The 18,462-nt window shown below is 31.8% G+C and overlaps 1 protein-coding gene across 4 annotated transcripts in view; it reads right to left on the bottom strand.

The window, feature by feature from the left end:
- The window catches only part of LOC139495749 (neurogenic locus notch homolog protein 1-like), a 58,757-nt gene that overhangs the window by 10,921 nt on the left and 29,374 nt on the right, over positions 1-18,462 (bottom strand). For 3 of the 4 annotated variants that reach the window (XM_071284121.1, XM_071284122.1, XM_071284119.1), the window contains 7 exons: positions 18,265-18,390; positions 16,576-16,686; positions 14,949-15,068; positions 14,022-14,141; positions 12,030-12,143; positions 8,311-8,400; positions 6,481-7,092 (listed from right to left, as the gene is read on the bottom strand). In XM_071284121.1, the coding sequence (XP_071140222.1) occupies positions 8,321-8,400; positions 12,030-12,143; positions 14,022-14,141; positions 14,949-15,068; positions 16,576-16,686; positions 18,265-18,390 (671 nt within the window). In that variant the 3' untranslated portion in view covers positions 6,481-7,092; positions 8,311-8,320. Of the gene's footprint in view, positions 1-6,480; positions 7,093-8,310; positions 8,401-12,029; positions 12,144-14,021; positions 14,142-14,948; positions 15,069-16,575; positions 16,687-18,264; positions 18,391-18,462 lie in introns of those variants that run through there. The other variant, XR_011657445.1, reaches the window with a different exon arrangement.

Raw genomic sequence — 18,462 nt, 5'->3', positions numbered from 1 at the left:
CTTATAAATCATTTTAATATCTGGTAAAAACCAAATGTTATGAAGGAAAATACTTATTAATATTTTTTTGTTTTAAACTTACATATTGAATGAGGTATCCAGTCTGAAACAATAGTTCACTACCGTCAATAACACCTCAAATTGAATTTGCAGATACTTTTGTTTTCTAAAGACTACTTTGTGTTTCAGTTTATTTTCATAGTTTGTTCCGCTTCCATGTTATCATATGCTGTTGTCTATTTCAATCTGGTTAATGTCTATTACATGATCGGTTTTACACCAAATTTTCCTTTTCCGTTGTGATTTTCTATAACATCAAACGATAATCAATATAAAATAAAATTTGGTAGTATTGTCAATGAGATAAAAGAGGGGCAAAAAATACATGAGGAATTCCTAAATCGAAAAAATAACTGACAACGCCATGGCTAAAAATTAAAACGACAAATAGACAAATACACTAGGAACACCATATAAAACTAGACACTGAGCAATACGAACCCAATCAAAAAATTTGGGGTTAATCTGAGAGCTCCGGAAGGGTAAGTGATGATTTTCTTGATAGAGGGTTGCTGCTCACAAAGAAGCTATTAAACCAAGCGTTCCAAATGGTTCCAAATGGTGAGGTTGAAATCATCCCTTCGTAAATTTTACGGACGCCATCACGAGTTGGTTGACCGTTTTTAATAACCGTTTCACAAATGATATCGGATATGTTCCTTACTTCGTAACTACAACCCCCTTCCCTTTCATGAATGTGACCTACTAAATTAGACTATTTACTGGATTTGTTATCACATAAGCAGAACGACGGGTGCCACATGTGGAGCAGGATCTGCTTATCCTTCCGGAGCACCTGAGATCACCCCTAGTTTTTGGTGGGGTTCATGTTGCTTATTCTTTAGTTTTCTATGTTGTGTCATGTGTACTATTATTTGTCTAATTGTCTTTTTCATTTTTAGTCATGGCGTTGTCAGTTTATTTTCGATTTATGAGTTTGACTGTCCCTCTGGTATCTTTCGTCCCTCTTTTACGCTGAGGTCCGATGGTTTGACGCTGAAGTGCGTTTTTGATCACGCCGAAGTGCGATGATAGCTAAGCTGAAGTGCGATGGTCTACACAAACCTCATTTGCTAAGTTTTTCTTATCGATGTATAGATCAATGTTATATAGAGACTGACATGGGGAGTGTGTCAAAGAGACAACATCTCAATCAAAGAGTAACAAAAAACAACCGCAGTCCACCAAATGGCCTTCAAAACTGCGAGAAAAAAAAAACACACCTGAAGGCGGTCTTCAGCTGGTCCTTAAACTAAAATGTGTACTAGTTCAATGAAATTGAACGTCATACTAAACTCCTTAACATAAAAATGAACTAAACTTTAAAAACACACACGACCACAAAAAAGCCAGATGCTCCTGTCTTGGGACAGGCGCAAAATTGCGGCGGGTTTAAACATGATGAGTAAGAAATCAACCACGTAACCCTATACATGTAGTCAACGTAGATTAAACGAAAAGACATTAATACACGCAGTCAAGGTCAGCTGAAGAAAAGTTACAGTTCGATGGTAGAATAGGTTACAAAAGAAACTAATTATATTAGCGAAATGACAATGAAAAACTAAATAAAAAAGGATTGCTAGCAGTAACAGATATGATAATGGTCTTATAACTTTAAAAACTACGCGAAACGAACAGTATTTTTTGGTGGATTGAGGTAATCTACAAAAGGTTCTGTTTATCGTACGATGGTGCGTAACATTCTTTCAATATATTTGGGTCTGCAGACGAACTCTCTTCATTAAAATGTTATAAACGAGGGATTCATAAGAGGTACAACGTATATGCCTAGATAACATGATAATCCAGAATTATGTCCACATGTAGGAAATCGAAGAGTACGATCTCTCATTTAGAATATAACTGAATAAAGGACAACAATAGACAATAATGAATGTAAATGTTTTTTTAAATATTAAAAATCTACTTATAAAGATAAGTAAACGTCTGTAGAAAGGAGGTTAAACTAGTGATCATGCGTCACACAGACCATTGAACTTCAGCGTACGGACCATCGCACTTCGGTGTAAAACATCACACTTCAGTGTGATCATCGCACTTTAGCGTGACCATCTCACTTCAGCGTCCTCATCGCACTTCAGCGTGACCATCGCACTTCAGAGTGACCATCTCACTTCAGCGTCCTCATCGCATCTCCGAGTCCTATATGTTGTGTTGGTAAAAATGTAACCTTTTTCCACATTGGTTGGGTTTTGTATGTTTTGGTGGAAAAGCGGATAATCTATTGCTAATATTCTGGGTGTAATGTTTACTACTAATGCTAATGTGTTGCTCGGTCGTTCGTTTGTTGTTTTTTTGTTTTGTTTTGTTTTTCATCATGTTTTTTTCAATTCCTTTGCTATCAGTAAAAGAGGGTACAGAAAACAATGCATGAACAAAAAATGGATAATGGTTGGATGATTTTAAAACTTAAAACAAACTTTGAACACATATTAGTGCTTTGAATTGAAAATATTTGTATATTTATATTTTGTACTTAATGATTTAATTAGTCAGTATTGAAACTGTCTAGATGTACGTTTGTGACATTTGTTTGATATAATAACTTGGTCAGTATGTACTCTTGTATTTCATTTTTCGTCATTGATGAGAAAGTCAATCAGTACGAACTATGAGGAAAGCAATCATCACAAAAGTGCGACAGAAGGGTGATTGGTTCTTTCCTTTTCAAATGTGTATATAACAATCCCATGCCACCTTCTAATTGCATGTCTAGTATATATATATGTATTCTGAGTTACAGAAAGATTTCACAAATATATTATTTTCTTTGCCACGATAAATCGTTATATTGTTCAAGTTTGTAATGAACATGATAAAGTTTACATTTTGTGTACAATTTTGATTGATATGATTTGTTTTAGCTGATCGTTCGTTCGTTTGATGTGGGGTTTTTCATTATTTTTTTTTAAATTTCTTTGTTATCAGTAAAAGCAGGAAGAGAAAAGAATGCATGAAGAAAATGTTAATGGATGGATGATTTAAAAATTTAAATCAAACTTTGGAGATATATTAATGCACTGAATTGGAAATATTTTTATATTTTTATCTTAATACATGTACTTTTAATGATTAAATTAGTCAATATTCAAACTGTCGTAGCTTACGATTGTGACATCTGTTTGCTAACTACTTGATCATAATGCATATAAATTTATAAAGAGGTATATATAGATAGATACAAGAATAATTTTTCAAATGAATGCAATATGTTTGTTATGCAATCATTATGTAATCAATTATTATGGAATTAATGGCCAAATATTATTCAGTTCACTTGAATGAATTAAGCTCTATCATCTATATAACAATACAGGAAAGTTAACGCAATCTTAATCACAACAGCAGGAGCTATAAAGAGGTGTCTCAAATTATCGCTATCGTATTTCTTGATCTCATAAATCTTTAATTAGTGTAAACATTCTTACCACATAAAAGTAGTAGAAAATGTTTGATTAGGTGTAAAATGAGATCTATACATTCTATACATATCCGAAATCTCAGACACTCTTTTGTAGATAATGGCTCTAAAAACTACATATAATAAAATCAACACTCTTGGGGTATCCATGAAGTTGTTAATTTCAATAGAATTATAACATTATAAATGATTACATAATTTTTCAATACTAAAATTGCATTTATTTGAAAGAGTAATCTGTAACATATAGCTATCCATTAATTCAACTTTTATAAATGTTCAAGCATCATAAAGAAAGTTGCAGCATTTTAAAACTAGGGAATTGGAGTTATAAATCTTTGTAGTGTGCTACTTTAATAAGATATTATTCGAATTTGAAGTGAACAAGTAATGAAATTATCTTTTGCATGGAATTAGCTTTTATTTATATGACGTACGTGTTTTGCCATGACTCAAAACGTTTGTAGAAATAAACTAGAGGCTCTCAAGAGCCAGTGTCGCTCACCTTGGTGCATATTAAACAATGGACACAGATAAATTCATGACGAAATTGTGTTTTGGTGATCGTGATGTGTTTGTGGATCTTACTTTACTGTACATTCTTGTTGCTACAATTATCTATATCTATAATGAACTTGGCCCAGTAATTACAGTGGAAAATATATTCTAAAAATTTACAAAAGTTTACAAAAATTTATGAAAATTGTTAAAACATTACTATAAAGGGCAATAACTTCTTAAGGGGTAAACTGACAATTTTGGTCATGTTGACTTATTTGTAGATCTTACTTACTGAACATTATTGCTGTTTACAGTGTTTATCTTTATCTATTATAATATTCAAGATAATAATCAAAAACTGCAAAATTTCCTTAAAATTACTAATTCTGGGCAGCAACCCAACAACAGGTTGTCTGTTTTGTCTGAAAATTTCAGGGCAGATAGATCTTGACCTGATGAACAATTTATCCCTGTTTGATTTGCTCTAAATGCTTTGGTTTCAGAGATATAAGCCAAAATCTACATTTCGCCCCTATGTACTATTTTTAGCCATGGCGGCCATCTTGATTGGTTGGCAGGGTCACGCCACACATTTTTAAAACTAGATATCCAAATGATGATTGTGGCCAAGTTTGGGTAAATTTGGCCCAGTTGTTTCAGAGGAGAAGATTTTTTAAAAGAATACTAAAATTTAAAAAAAATGGTTAAAAATTGACTATAAAGGGCAATAACTCCTTAATTGGTTAACTGACAATTTTGGACATATCGACTTATTTGTAGATCGTACTTTGCTGAACATTATTGCTGTTTACAGTTTATCTCTATCTCTAATAATATTCAAGATAATAAGCAAAAACTGCAAACATTCCTTAAAATTACTAATTCAGGGGCATCAACACAACAACAGGTTGTCCGATTTGTCTGAAAATATCAGGGCAGATAGATCTTGACCTGATGAACAATTTATTCCTGTCAGATTCGCTCTAAATGCTTTGGTTTTAGAGTTATAACCAAAATCTACATTTTACCTCAATGTTCTATTTTTAGCCATGGCTGCCATCTTGGTTGGTTGGTAGGGTACCACCACACATTTTTTTAAACTAGATATCCCTATGATGATTGTGGCCAAGTTTGGATTAATTTGGCCTAGTAGTTTCAGAGGAGAATATTTTTGTAAAAGATAACTAAGATTTACGAAAAATGGTTAAAAATTTACTACAAAGGGCAATCACTCCTAAAGGGGTCAACTGACCATTTCGGTCATGTTGACTTATTTGTAAATCTTACTTTGCTGAACATTATTGCTGTTTACAGTTTATCTTTATCTATAATAATATTCAAGATAATAACCAAAAACAGTAAAATTTCCTTAAAATTACCAATTTAGGGTCATAAGCCAAAAACTGCAATTTACCCCTATGTTCTATTTTTAACCATGGCGGCCATCTTGGTTGGTTGGCCGGGTCACCGGACACATTTTTTAAACTAGATTAAAGTTTGGTTTAATTTGGCCCAGTAGTTTCAGAGGAGAAGATTTTTGTGAAAGTTAACGACGACGGACGACGGACGCAAAGTGATGGGAAAATCTCACTTGACCCTTCGGGCCAGGTTAGCTACAAAAGGAATCACCGTTCATTTAAGCTCACAATCTGCCTTCGAAAGCAGCAAACATATTTGTTAAGGTACTTGATTTCTGTTGAACTAATAGGAGACATACATGTAGATGTAATATCGAAATAAAAAAGGACTAAATTACAGAAATCGCTTATAGTTGACAATTGTTTATTTGAATGAAATTATGCAACCAATTTTTGCACCAAAGGGAGATAATTTGGAGCTTTTGCAATGATATAAACAAAAAGAACTTATTGTTTAGGTTGATTTATCATACAGTAATAACTTATAGTGTAGTAAATAAAGGTTGTTATGAAAATCCAAATGTTTAAATTTTTGGTGAATTTATTGTCCCCTCCAGTCTTCTTTAAACACGAGTCTCATCCTAGCGTTGAAAAGACAGTTCTGTTAGGGATCATGAAAATAATTTATTTGACCTTTGGTATAATGCAGTCTTTAATGATAAAAAATAAACAGGTGCACACATCGACCAATCAGTATTAGCCATACTCTAAGTTCTGAATACCATGATCTTTATAAAATGGCTGCACCTATACAATATAATGGTTTATTTTAAACCGAATGTGACTGTAGAAGATATATGATGTAGACGCTATTGATTATGTAGATAGTTAAAACCCTTACGAGGAGAGATACATTTGACGGTGTGGGTAACAAAGAGAAATATCGAAGAGCGCTGCACAAGAGTGTGTATCATTTTGTTGAAATCTGGTAGAGGTAATCTTTTTGTTTCTAATAGATTTGTTTTTCAGCTTTTCCATATTGATGCATATATTTTATCATTGTCAACCTTGAATTCAATTTAGTGGCAAAATGATAGTAAATGAACAGCAAGAATCTGCATTGGTTATTATTTTATTGAAAGTAGAGCAGGTATAACAACTTGATATACTTACGAATGTTCGCTACTCTTGTTTTCGAATAATGCCAAATAGTCTGAATTCTCTGATATTATGCATGTAGTGTAATTAAAAAACAAATTACCCACTAACTTCTTCTTTTCTCTTGATAGTAATATTACATATAGTTGTTACAGCCATATTTGAAAATGTTATGACATCATAGTTATGTTTTTCTTAGTTTTTGAAATGAAACAGGTGCTTATGTCAAATGTAAGAAAAATCTAAAGAGAATCATTTTCACTGGATTATATCTCGAAAACAAGCACACAGACCTTGAATTTTTTTTACTTGATTTATTTATTTTTTTAAATACTATCAATTTATAACAGTATTTTAGATAGCTTGTTATTTTGAAACCGAGTAGCGAACATCTATATTATCAAACACGGAGAGCAAAAATTATGTCTAAAGCATAAGAATATAAAGTTCATAAGTAATTGTAGATACATTGATAATTAAAAGTACATCATATATGCTAATAAATTAGAAAAAAAGTTTGTCACAGTTTAGCTGGTTAATATCTTCGTCGAAAGCCTAACAAGGTCTGATCTGAAAAAAGAGAATTTATTGTGTTTAACATAAAACAATTTTAGAAAACAAAACAACAGTAGCAATATTAATAAATTGAATATTGGATACAATGTGTTTATTCTGTGAATTCACTTTTTACAGGAATATATTTGCCTGCTTACATATATGAATGTGTTTCTTACATAATTGCACGATAAGATAGAAGATCTCTGATTGGCCAATGACTTCAGAAACAAGAAAACACTTTCCTTTCCTTGCTCTCTACTGACCTTATTGAAATAATGTAAAATTTAACCAAACAGACTACACGAGGGCAAACATTATTATGATCCCCTATGTCATTCAAATAAAAACTTATTCTGACTAGCTATAAGACAAGGTTTAATCCTCCGTTTTCTTCTTAAAAAATGATACTACCAAGTCAGAAATATAACAGTTGTTATCCGTTTGTTCATGTGAGCTCTTGATTTTGCTATTTGATTAAGGACCTTCCGTTTTGAATTTTTCTCGGACTTTTTGTTATTTTACTTTTGACATGTTTATGTTTTGATTTGTAAAGCAGCCATCTTTCATAATTCGAATGATTCAATTCTAATATATAACCACATTTGTTTCCACTTGATCATACGAGGTCTGGATTGCAGTTAAAGGGAGGCGAAATATAACGCTTATTCTGACTCATAAGTCAACAAAAAACTTAGCTAATGCTCTATGTTGAAGGCCGTACTTTCAGAGATAATTGTTTTGGCATATCATGTCTAGAATTGTTAGTTGTCTCATTGACACCCATACCACATCTTCTTATTTCAACTGACAATGACATGACAAAAGTATAACCAAAACCAAAAGACAAACACCAATTTTCACAACACAACTTAAAAAAAGTCAGAACAACACGAACCCCAAAATAAACCGGCTAAGAATGTAGAAGATTATTATTCAAAATGTTTTTATAGAAAACTACATTTGTGAAACATAGAACATATACTTATCATTCTCACCATTACAATTTTACGAACGACAATGCCTGTATCAAGTCAGGAATATGATAGTTGTTATTCATTCGTTTGATGTGTTCAGGCTTTCGGTTTTGCAGTTTCATAGTAAACCGTTTTGAATTATCTTCGGAGTTCGTTAATGTTGTGATATTACTTTTTCATATGTACACGATGTTGAGACGAAAAATCAGTATTTTGATTTTATATAACGTAGCTTTTTATCGAATTGGTGACTCACCTGTATGTTTCTATTTATCTACACAATCTGCTCGACCATTAACATCATTGCATGATTGAGTACACGGGCTTGGTGAGCATGGATCGACACCTACGTGTTAAAAATATGTTTATGATAATAATCTTAATACTACTTATACTACTACTAATAATAATAATAATCAAAATAATCAAAATTGATTAAATTACCACATCAAAAAAGTGTTTAGAAGCTGCTTTAAGTTTTGACAAAGTAAACATTGAGGTCCAATCATAGGTTTCTTCATACATAAATTTCGATTTGTTTGAAACAAGGGAGATACTTTGCTACTTCTTGATACGTAAATGTTACTATTGGTTTTGTAAGTTGGTTTTCTTTTCACGCTGAACTAGTTTATACACTGTCCATATACTTTTGCGTAAAATAAGGTAATACTATACAATTGCAAACTACCGGTTAAAAAAATGAAACCTCTGGTCTAGAAAGATTGGTATTGGTACACTTAGTCGAAACATATCTGGTTTACATATAAGTTATGCCTGTTATAAAAAAGATACTTAGCTACATGGAGTTTATATTATGTCACTTCTGGTGTTAAATGATAGGTTTAAGTTTTAATATTATATATATGGTTTCATCGTTCGGCTGTTTTCTGTACTTTTAGTTGGGTTGTTGTCTCTGTGACACATTACCTATTTCTATTCTCAATTTAAATTTTTAAAAGGTGCATCTTCCAATAAAACTATTGCAAATACAGCATTTGCAATAACATTTTCTAACTGTCACTTCCAATTGTCCTTCTGCAAGATTATCGAAAAACCAATGGGGACTAACTGTGACCACTTATTGTGCACCTGCTTTTGTATTGCTATGAGTTACAATTTATGACTGAAATCGGCAAAGACCCATCGAAACAACATCTGGTACAACAATTTAATAATACTTTTAGATATTTGAATGATATATTGGCTCTCAATAAATACGACTTCAGTATGTATAATAAAGAAATGTATCCTGTTGAACGGACTTAAAATAAAGCTAATACTAACAATGACCACTGCCCTTTCCTCGATCTTGATATCTATATCATTAACAGAAAGCTTAATACAAAAATTTAAGAAAAAAGAGATGATTTTTCATTTCCTATCGTTAATTATACATTTTTAGATGGTGACGTTCCCTTGTCACCATCTTACGGTGTTTATATATCCCAACTTGTACGATTCGCTCGTGTATGTAACTTTTGTTACCTCTTCTGATATCGGACTCGGACTTCTTCTGAACTGAATGTTACTGTTCGTATTGTTATGCATTTACTTTTCTATATTGGCTAGCGGTATAGTGGGAGGGTTGGGATCTCAAAAAACATGTTTAACCCCTTCGCATTTTATGTGCCTGTTCTAAGTCAGGAGCCTCTGGCCTTTGTTAGTCTTGTGTATAATTCGGATTTTCGTATGGCGTCCCTTATCACTGTACTAGTATAGATAGATTTTTATGGGCCAGCTGAAGGACGCCTCCAGGTGCGGGAGTTTCTCGCTGCATTGAAGACCTATTGGTGACCTTTTGCTGTTGTCTGTTCTATGGTCGGATTGTTGTCTCTTTCACACATTCCCCATTTCCATCTTAATTTTATCATGGTCAGATGTCACCCAACATTTTACAAAAGGACACTTTGGTTTTTATATGTACCAAGGTTTATCAATTAGCCTTAGATTAAATATTTCAAGTAAAAAAAATCCTATAAGTTGTCATTTTATTGTTTTATAGCAAACAAATCATACCTTTATCATAAAGACAAGAACCGTTTGCACTAGTTCTTTAGTATATATCTTTAAAAATGTCAGAAGAGATAAAACAAGCAAAAGTCGAAATTGGAAAAGGATAAAATGCAATCACAAGAAAAACATTGGTCGGCAATTTAATTCGTACAAATCTTCAAAAGTATTCAGATGAGAAGAACACGTTATGAATGTAATGCGTTTTAAGCGCTTTAATGGAAACATCTGTATCATGAAGGATCAAGGCCGTATATATTTGAAAGACAACGATGTCTAAGAACCGAAACATTTGAAGAGATGTACCTCAAAATAGCCAAATCCATGTAAGGTCAACTTTACCTCTAAGTTCAAACCTCAGTCTCTTTAAGTTTAAAACTTATAATAGGAAATTTTAGAAATGTTTGTTGTAAATCGCATCGATACCTAAGTACTGACTTCTGATATGTTGAAAACCTCGAACATATAGTCCACCAGCCGAATTGTAACATAAATGTTGCGAATTATCTTATACCAAACATATCAGCAACATCTTGCAAAACACATTTGTTCAGAGAACAATTGATGGTCTTTCTACCCGAACGATCTATTTTGATACAAACTTATCAAAATTCCGTTTAAAATGGTATTTCCAGCGTCAAATGATTCCTTATGATTGTATTATATATTATTTCTAGACATTCTTTTTTAAATAAGGGAGATAATAGTTGTTTGTGATTTGAAAAATGTTTCTTCCAGTATTATTCGATAGTTTACTTGACACCTGATTCCAAAAATATATGGTTCTGAATACTTGTACATTGCACAAGTACAACAAGTAGCTTCTTCCGGTTTTCACAAGGTCACTTACGGTTGGCTTTTCCAAGGTCAAACGGCTTGCAACTTTTGCAAAAAATCCCATGGCTTTATCATGTATCAACATGAAATAAAATCAAAGGTCAAAATCTAGAACGTCAAATTAACTAATGACATTGATCTCAATTTCAAGGTCATAAACCAAGGACCTCAAATAAAAAAAAAGTCTACGTCTGAGTTATATCACCATAAGTGTTATTTTAAATATCAGAGCGTAGAAAACTCCAATTCAATGATAGCATATTCTTTCAACCAAAATGTTTGTGTTACAAAATGTCGCAACTAACAATTTAGAAAAAAAACAATCTGTCGATAATTTATATAATTTAAAACAAAATGTGAAAATAGGCGAAAAATCAAAATTACGTAGATGACCTTGACCTTTGTCCTGGACATAATTTTCCTTCTTTTTGGACCTAGGACCTAAAATCAAAAGACCCTAGGTCTTTATAACTTATGTTTTTCCAGTTATAAATACATGGAGTCTCCGGAACGCTTTGGTGAAAACCAAACTCAACATACTTAAGGTATAGCGAAAAATTTAGTAAAATAAATTTGTTTCAATCATTTACGGTTGCCAAGAAGTAATCGACACAAAAAAAAACAGTGTTTGGGGAGATAACTCTTACAAGAAAATTGTTCGGCTAAATAGGGTCAGTTTCAAAAGCGCATAAACTGTTCGATATCATATACCAAATATCAAAGCGACATCATGACAAATAATGAACTGTGCAAGAAAAACAAATATGCAGAAGGAAAACAAATATTCAGAACAAAATCTAAAGGTTTTCAACGGAAAGTGGAAATACCTTATAAATATAAGAATAAGAATAGTAGTTACAGGATATATTTATAATGAGAATATTAAACAGGATTAGTTATACAAATTTCAATTATAATAACAACAACATGAATAATAAGAAGTAAAAGTATACACCTACATTCTATTTGTAATAAGATAAGTATTTGTTTTAAACATTTGGAGATTTGGTCCGACTATCAGACATTAACATACACAGTTTATTTCCTGTGCTCTAAATAAACAATTGTAGAAAGTGTTTTACGTTAAATTCTGATTAAACAATGTATGATCTATATATTTATACTTACGTTCACAATGTGTTCCCTTCCAACCAGTTTGACAGCGACATAACTCAGTTGAGACAAAAACAGTACATATGGCTCCGTTTTGACAAGGACCTGGGTTACAGAGACTTGCTACATCTTAAAAAGTAATTCAATATTAACACAACCGTTATAAATAGCTGGTCCTACATGTAAATATGTATTGATGTTTATGTAACTACTTTGAACCTGTTGCATCTAAATAAGTGTTTTAGTTTTTAATTTGATAATTGTTGACAATATGGTACAGAGGTAATAGAGAATTTGTAGCACTGGCCTAGGTCTATTTGCGATTCGAACAATGGACAATGAAACTCATAATGGCTGACTTGAGATAGATATATATTAAAGATGCAAAAGATATCTGATTGTTTATTATGCCACAATTGTCTTACTTACAAATTTTATATATCTGTTTTTATATTGTATAATAATCGTCATTTCTGAGTTTATACACTTTCTGTTCAGGTCCGAATTTAAAAAAAATTGAGATGGACAATGAACACATTTTTGTCTAGCCCTTTTTGCACAGCCTGAGGTTGTGGGTGTTTTCTTTCGTTCTATAATAGCACATTGTAGTAAGATAATATACGTATTTTCATTTCAGTGATGAAAGTCTTGAAATTCGAGCATGTGATTACTTAGGTGACGAATTTTAGCAATATCAAACCACTTACCACAAACAAAAATAAATTTAATAATTCAAAGTGACTTCCGTAAGAGTTTTATAAAAACATTCAGTTATGAAGTTAAAAAAAACCAGATTATACAAATTTGAGTATCGTCATAACAATCAAAATATATCTTTCATATATTTCTGTAGACGCTGTATATTTAAACGGTATAACGTAGACACGGTAAATGTTAGTCAATCAAGTTATAACCATAAGCCCATTATAAAGCAGCTATTTATAAAATTTTACCGAAAAAGTTAGCGTAAAAATAAAATAGATTTCATTTACAACTTCTCCAATTATTTGCATGTTTTTTGAATTTCACTAAGGAAAGGATACAATGATCAAAGTAAATTTTGCTCGGGTGTCGATTTGTCTCATTGTCAACCTTATAATATTATTATTAAAGCTGAAGTCCATTAATAAATTATTTCAAATCGACTGCAAAATATATATCCGGGAATTTACCATGGGTTTCCTTTTCACTTATCACTATGTGTGTATATCAATAACAAATATTATGTAAATGCATACATGTATAATTAGACCGTTGGTTTTCCCGTTTAAATGGTTCTACACTAACAATTTTGGGGCCCTTTATAGCTATTTGTTCGGTTTTGAGATAAGGCTTCGTGTTGAAGGCCGTACATTGTCCTATAATGGTTTACTTTTATAAATTGTTATTTGGATGGAGAGTTGTTTCATTGGCACTCACACCACAGTGACATCTTCCTATATCTAATTATAAAAGGAGCATAGAAAAAGGAACAAAAGGCAAGGGTAAATTTTTAAATGAAAGAAAAATCACTTTGTGTAATATGTACGCCAGTATTTGTTTATTAAACAAATCAATTGCAGAATGAAACAAAAAAGAGGGGCGAAAGATATCAGAGGAACAGTCAAACTCTTAAATCGAAAATAAACTGATAATTCCATGGCTAAAAAATATTAAAAAAGATAAACAGACAAATAATAGTAAAAAGACACAACAAAGAAAACTAAAGACTAAACAACATAAGTAAGTTATGAAACACAAAAGAGGGGCGAAAGATAACAACTTTACTGTTTTTTAAATTAAAACCACCAAATACTGGGAGTGATCTCAGGTGCTCAGGAAGGGTAAGCAGATCCTGATCCAAATGTGGCACCCGTCGTGTTGCTCGTGTTATTACAAACCAGTTTTGTATACTTACGTTGACATCTATCCCAAGTTCTACCACTAGGACAGGTACAACTAAATCCGTTTGGATGTGCTCCTCATTAGCAGGAGGAAGGTACAGAAAAGAAGAAGAGGTATACTTACGTTGACATCTATCCCCAGTTCTTCCACTAGGACAGGTACAACTAAGTCCGGAGGATTCCTGTCTGCAAGTACCTCCAGGTCCACATGGGTTGTTAATACACGGGTTGTCTGCCGTTATCGCTAAACAGCAACAACAAAAAAAGAGTCGTAAAAACAAGATATGAAACATCTTCATTCAATTTGTATGATTTGTATTATGTTATTAAAATTTAACAAATTATTACCTTAGTTCGTCAGTATTCCCCCTAAAGATAAGAGCAGTTGAGTTTATTATTAGATTACCTCATCTAGAAGCAAATGATTGAGTGCATTGAGATTTATTTTATATTTTAAACTTTTGAAAAATTGAGAATACTTGAGGAGAGAACTATTTAAGATAAGTTTTGGAATGGTCTGACAGTATTGCATCAACAGTAAAATTATTAAAAAAAAAAAGAACGCGGCAGAAAATACAAAACGGAATGACCGTTGTCAAATGGCAAAATAAAAAGCTCAAAAACATCAAACTAATGGATAACAGTTGTCATATTTATGACGTGGTACAGGCATTTTTTTCTTATTGAGTAATTGGGAGTGAAGACCGACAAAAATCAATGCATAACAAAACTCACTTCCAATCTGAAGATATAAAAAATAAATGTATGTACTGTTTTTTTCTGATATAGTACTCAAAATTAATTATCCCTAAGTTTACCTTATTTTGTTTATTAGAATGTTGTCAAGAATTTTTTTTTTTGTTATATTTAAAATAGCTCTAGCCTTGAAGTGTTGATGTTTCGTAAATCAATCACCAATCAGTGAATCAAGTGAAAATTAATTTATTTTGTATTTTGTTTGATACTGTGTTGTTATTAATTTGGTTGTTTTTTTCATTTCGTTTAGTGGGCGTGTGTTACTTCCTTTTTCCAATCAAAACAAGTGACTCACTTTGACATCTGATGCCGGTCCACCCTGTTATACAACTACATCTGCGTGTGAAATCATCTTGGATATTACAGTGCCCACCATTCAAACAATAATCTGCTGTACAAATATCAGTTGATGCAACTGTAAGGAGAATATTGTATGATCATTTAATACAGATTTAATTACTACATTATCGTGCATGATCATGGTAGACATTTTGATTAAATTCCAAAATGTGTTGCTGTTAAGAGAGATGCTACGATAACGTATGATTAAAGCCATTATATGATATATACCTTAGATTATCAGACTATAGCTTTTACATAATGTCATGTTTACAACTGATTGAAAAATCATTTTATCAAAAAGAGATCAACACTGATTTAATTCCTATTTTCTATATAAGGAAATGTCTGTGACAAGTCATGACAAGTCATGAAAATTTTTTTTACTTTTTATTTTTAATTGTGAAGGGAAGTAAAACTAGATGTGTCAAAAAGACAAGAATGGCCCCTTCTCAAAAAGTAGAAAATTTCAATATTACATGTGGACACAAACATGATGGTAGTCTCACATATCAAAAATCATAAAAAAAGTCCTTATAACTGTGATATTCAACTATTTTCAAAGTTGTAATCCCTTAATTCTGGAAAAAATTAGCAGGGGAACAAAACATAAACTTGACATGTAACTCATCATGGTTGGCTCACATACCATAAATCAGCCGAATATCTGAAAGCATTTAAAAAAAGGTCTGTTAAACTGTGATTTTCAAAAATTTATCAAAGTCCAAAGCCCGAAATTACAGCAAAAATTAGCCGAGCAGAACAAAACTAAAATTTGATCTGTAACTCATCATGAGTAACTCACATACCAAAACGGCGTTTAGAAAAAAAAACTCTGTACAATGGTTTGTTGCGGAATGACGGAATGACAGAATTATGAAATGACGGGATTACGGACAAGGGTAAAACTATATGGCACCGATAACTTCGTTGCGGGGCCATAAAAACATTAAAAGAGCACTGACTACGAGATATATACACGTATTGAAATATGATTTCTTGTATTCATTCATTATCGTAAGTAAAATAGTGAAATAATATTTCGCTTTGAGCAGCCAGTATGATTTAATTTCATTACAATAAGCAATAATTGTCGACGTTTAAATATTCTCTTAGTTTTAAAAAGTAAGTAAAAAGTAGAGTGGTATAGATTTTAAAAAATTTCAAGATTTTAGTCATAACCTCAGAAAAATACAGGTATTTAAAAAAGAAATATAATTACAAACATAAGATAATACATAGCGAGACAGAACAAACGAAACACAAATACATATAATATTATAACATTTAAAAAAGACAATTGGTATGATTAGTTTAAGTATTTCATAATTTTCTTTACGAACATTGATAATTTCTTTAGAGAGACGAGCATAAACACAACTATTGAAGAAATGTAATATAAAATACAATCGTGTATCTTAGTGTCAATATAAATTCATCATATGTACCAGATTGAACTTTAGTATTTGCACCAAACGCGCGTTTCGTCTACAAAAGACTTTTCAATTGAATCAAAAAAATGTTATATAAAAGTTCTGCATGACAAACTGAAAAACACACATTTATTTAATGTGACAGCTTACGTAAGCATGTAGGTCCAGTCCACTGGCCAGTACAAGCACACACAAATCCCGTTGCAGTATTGGTACATTGTCCACCATTTGCACATGGATTCGAAAAACATCTATTTCGTCCTAAAAGTATATATCTTTTTCTATTAACAGCAGATTTGATGATTTACTAACTTTTTCCCCTTTTCTTTAAAGTGTACATAAATATGCTAACAAAAAAGAACCCATACATTCACTCATTTTTTCTTCTTTACATTCAATATTAGAAGGAACATAGACTGCACAAAAAGACGTTAGATTTTAGTAGGAAATGTGGTATGATTGTCATTTAGTCTCTTTACTAACAGTTTAAAAATTTCAAATGGGGATAAAATGTAAATAAGTGATCTGCAAAGACTCAAGAAAAATGACACTTTGAAACTTAACTACGTTTCAAAAAGATCTTAACTAACGCGATATCTGATTTGCTTTTCATGTAATCCAAAAAATACTTAAATATTCAATACACCAACAACATCTCACCAATGTTTAAATACCATAAATTGATTAAAAGTAAAATCCACCAATCGAAATACAGCCAGTCAAAGTGTCTGATAAACTAGTTTCAGAAGTGCTATTAGATTTCGACAAAAAGGACAAACTGTGTGAAATGAATAGATGTAAAGTGTAATGATAACTCGAAAAGGGTCAGAATTAAAAAAGGACATTCCAACTCATTAATCGACAACTGTAGCTACCACATGGTTTATGTTTTGCACGTTCCTACGTCTTGATGTGGATGTACACTGTAAAGATTGAGAGGGACTGACGTAATTAGGAATTTAGCACTGAATTATACATGTATCAGCACGTAACACTTTTATAGAAATTTTCAGGTTATGTTTGATATAAGCGATCTTTGAAATTCTACTTTAAAACTTTTTCATTTCGTATTTTCAAATATCAGTAAAAATAGCATTATAAAGTACTAGGTTGAAATCATTGCCACCTTCATTTCATGTGAAATATTAAAATAAGTCATGCAAATATTTGTTTTGTCCAGGAAAGAAAGACGGAAGATACCAAAAGAACATTAAAATTCATAAGTTAAAAATAACTGAGAACTCCATGTAAAAAAAATAACTAAATAAAAGAAAGAAACAATTCATACTACACAAAACATAGTAAACAAAAGACTGAACAGCAAGGACCCCACTAAAAAACGAGGGTGAACTCAGATAATCGAAAAGCGACTGCAAATCCTGTTCCACATTTATATGACAACCGTCATGTTATTCATTAAGAAAACGATTATTATGTAGAGGTATGCAATCATGCAGTAGCTGATTGGTAATTAGATTATAATGTTCATTTTTTCAATCCTGAGTTACAAATGGTAGGTCTTTTGTTTCAGTGAGTCTGGTAATTCGCCTAATCTGTATATAACTTTTGGTTAGATTTATAGCAAGTTACGGAAGTCCCCTTAATTGTAAATTGCTAGTGTATTTCAACTTAATTATATAACTTGAAATACCAAATAGAGGAAGCGGAAAGGAATGTTATATTCGTACATTATTACACACTTTTTAACTTAATGAAAATTTTAATTTCATTTTTGAAAGAGATTGTGTTTGTTATTTTTTCAACACTGCCTTATATTAAGTCAGACAGTCACTTGATATAGTCTATGCAATAATTACTGAAATACTAAAAAATACTTACTATCACATAGTTGGCCAATCCAACCAGCTGTACAGGTACAACGAAAAGTCGTACCTCCTGTATGTTCACACCTCGCCCCATTCATACACCTATTTGGAACACATGGACTAACTATGCTAACGGGAACTAAAATATAAAAAAAAATGTTTAATTGGTTTTGATTATAGTAAGTGACGTAATTGTTCTGCTATGTCTTTT

This window comes from Mytilus edulis, chromosome 11 (assembly GCF_963676685.1).
Source record: "Mytilus edulis chromosome 11, xbMytEdul2.2, whole genome shotgun sequence".
Lineage (NCBI taxonomy): Eukaryota > Metazoa > Mollusca > Bivalvia > Mytilida > Mytilidae > Mytilus > Mytilus edulis.
This window is presented reverse-complemented; position numbering and strand designations above follow the sequence as displayed.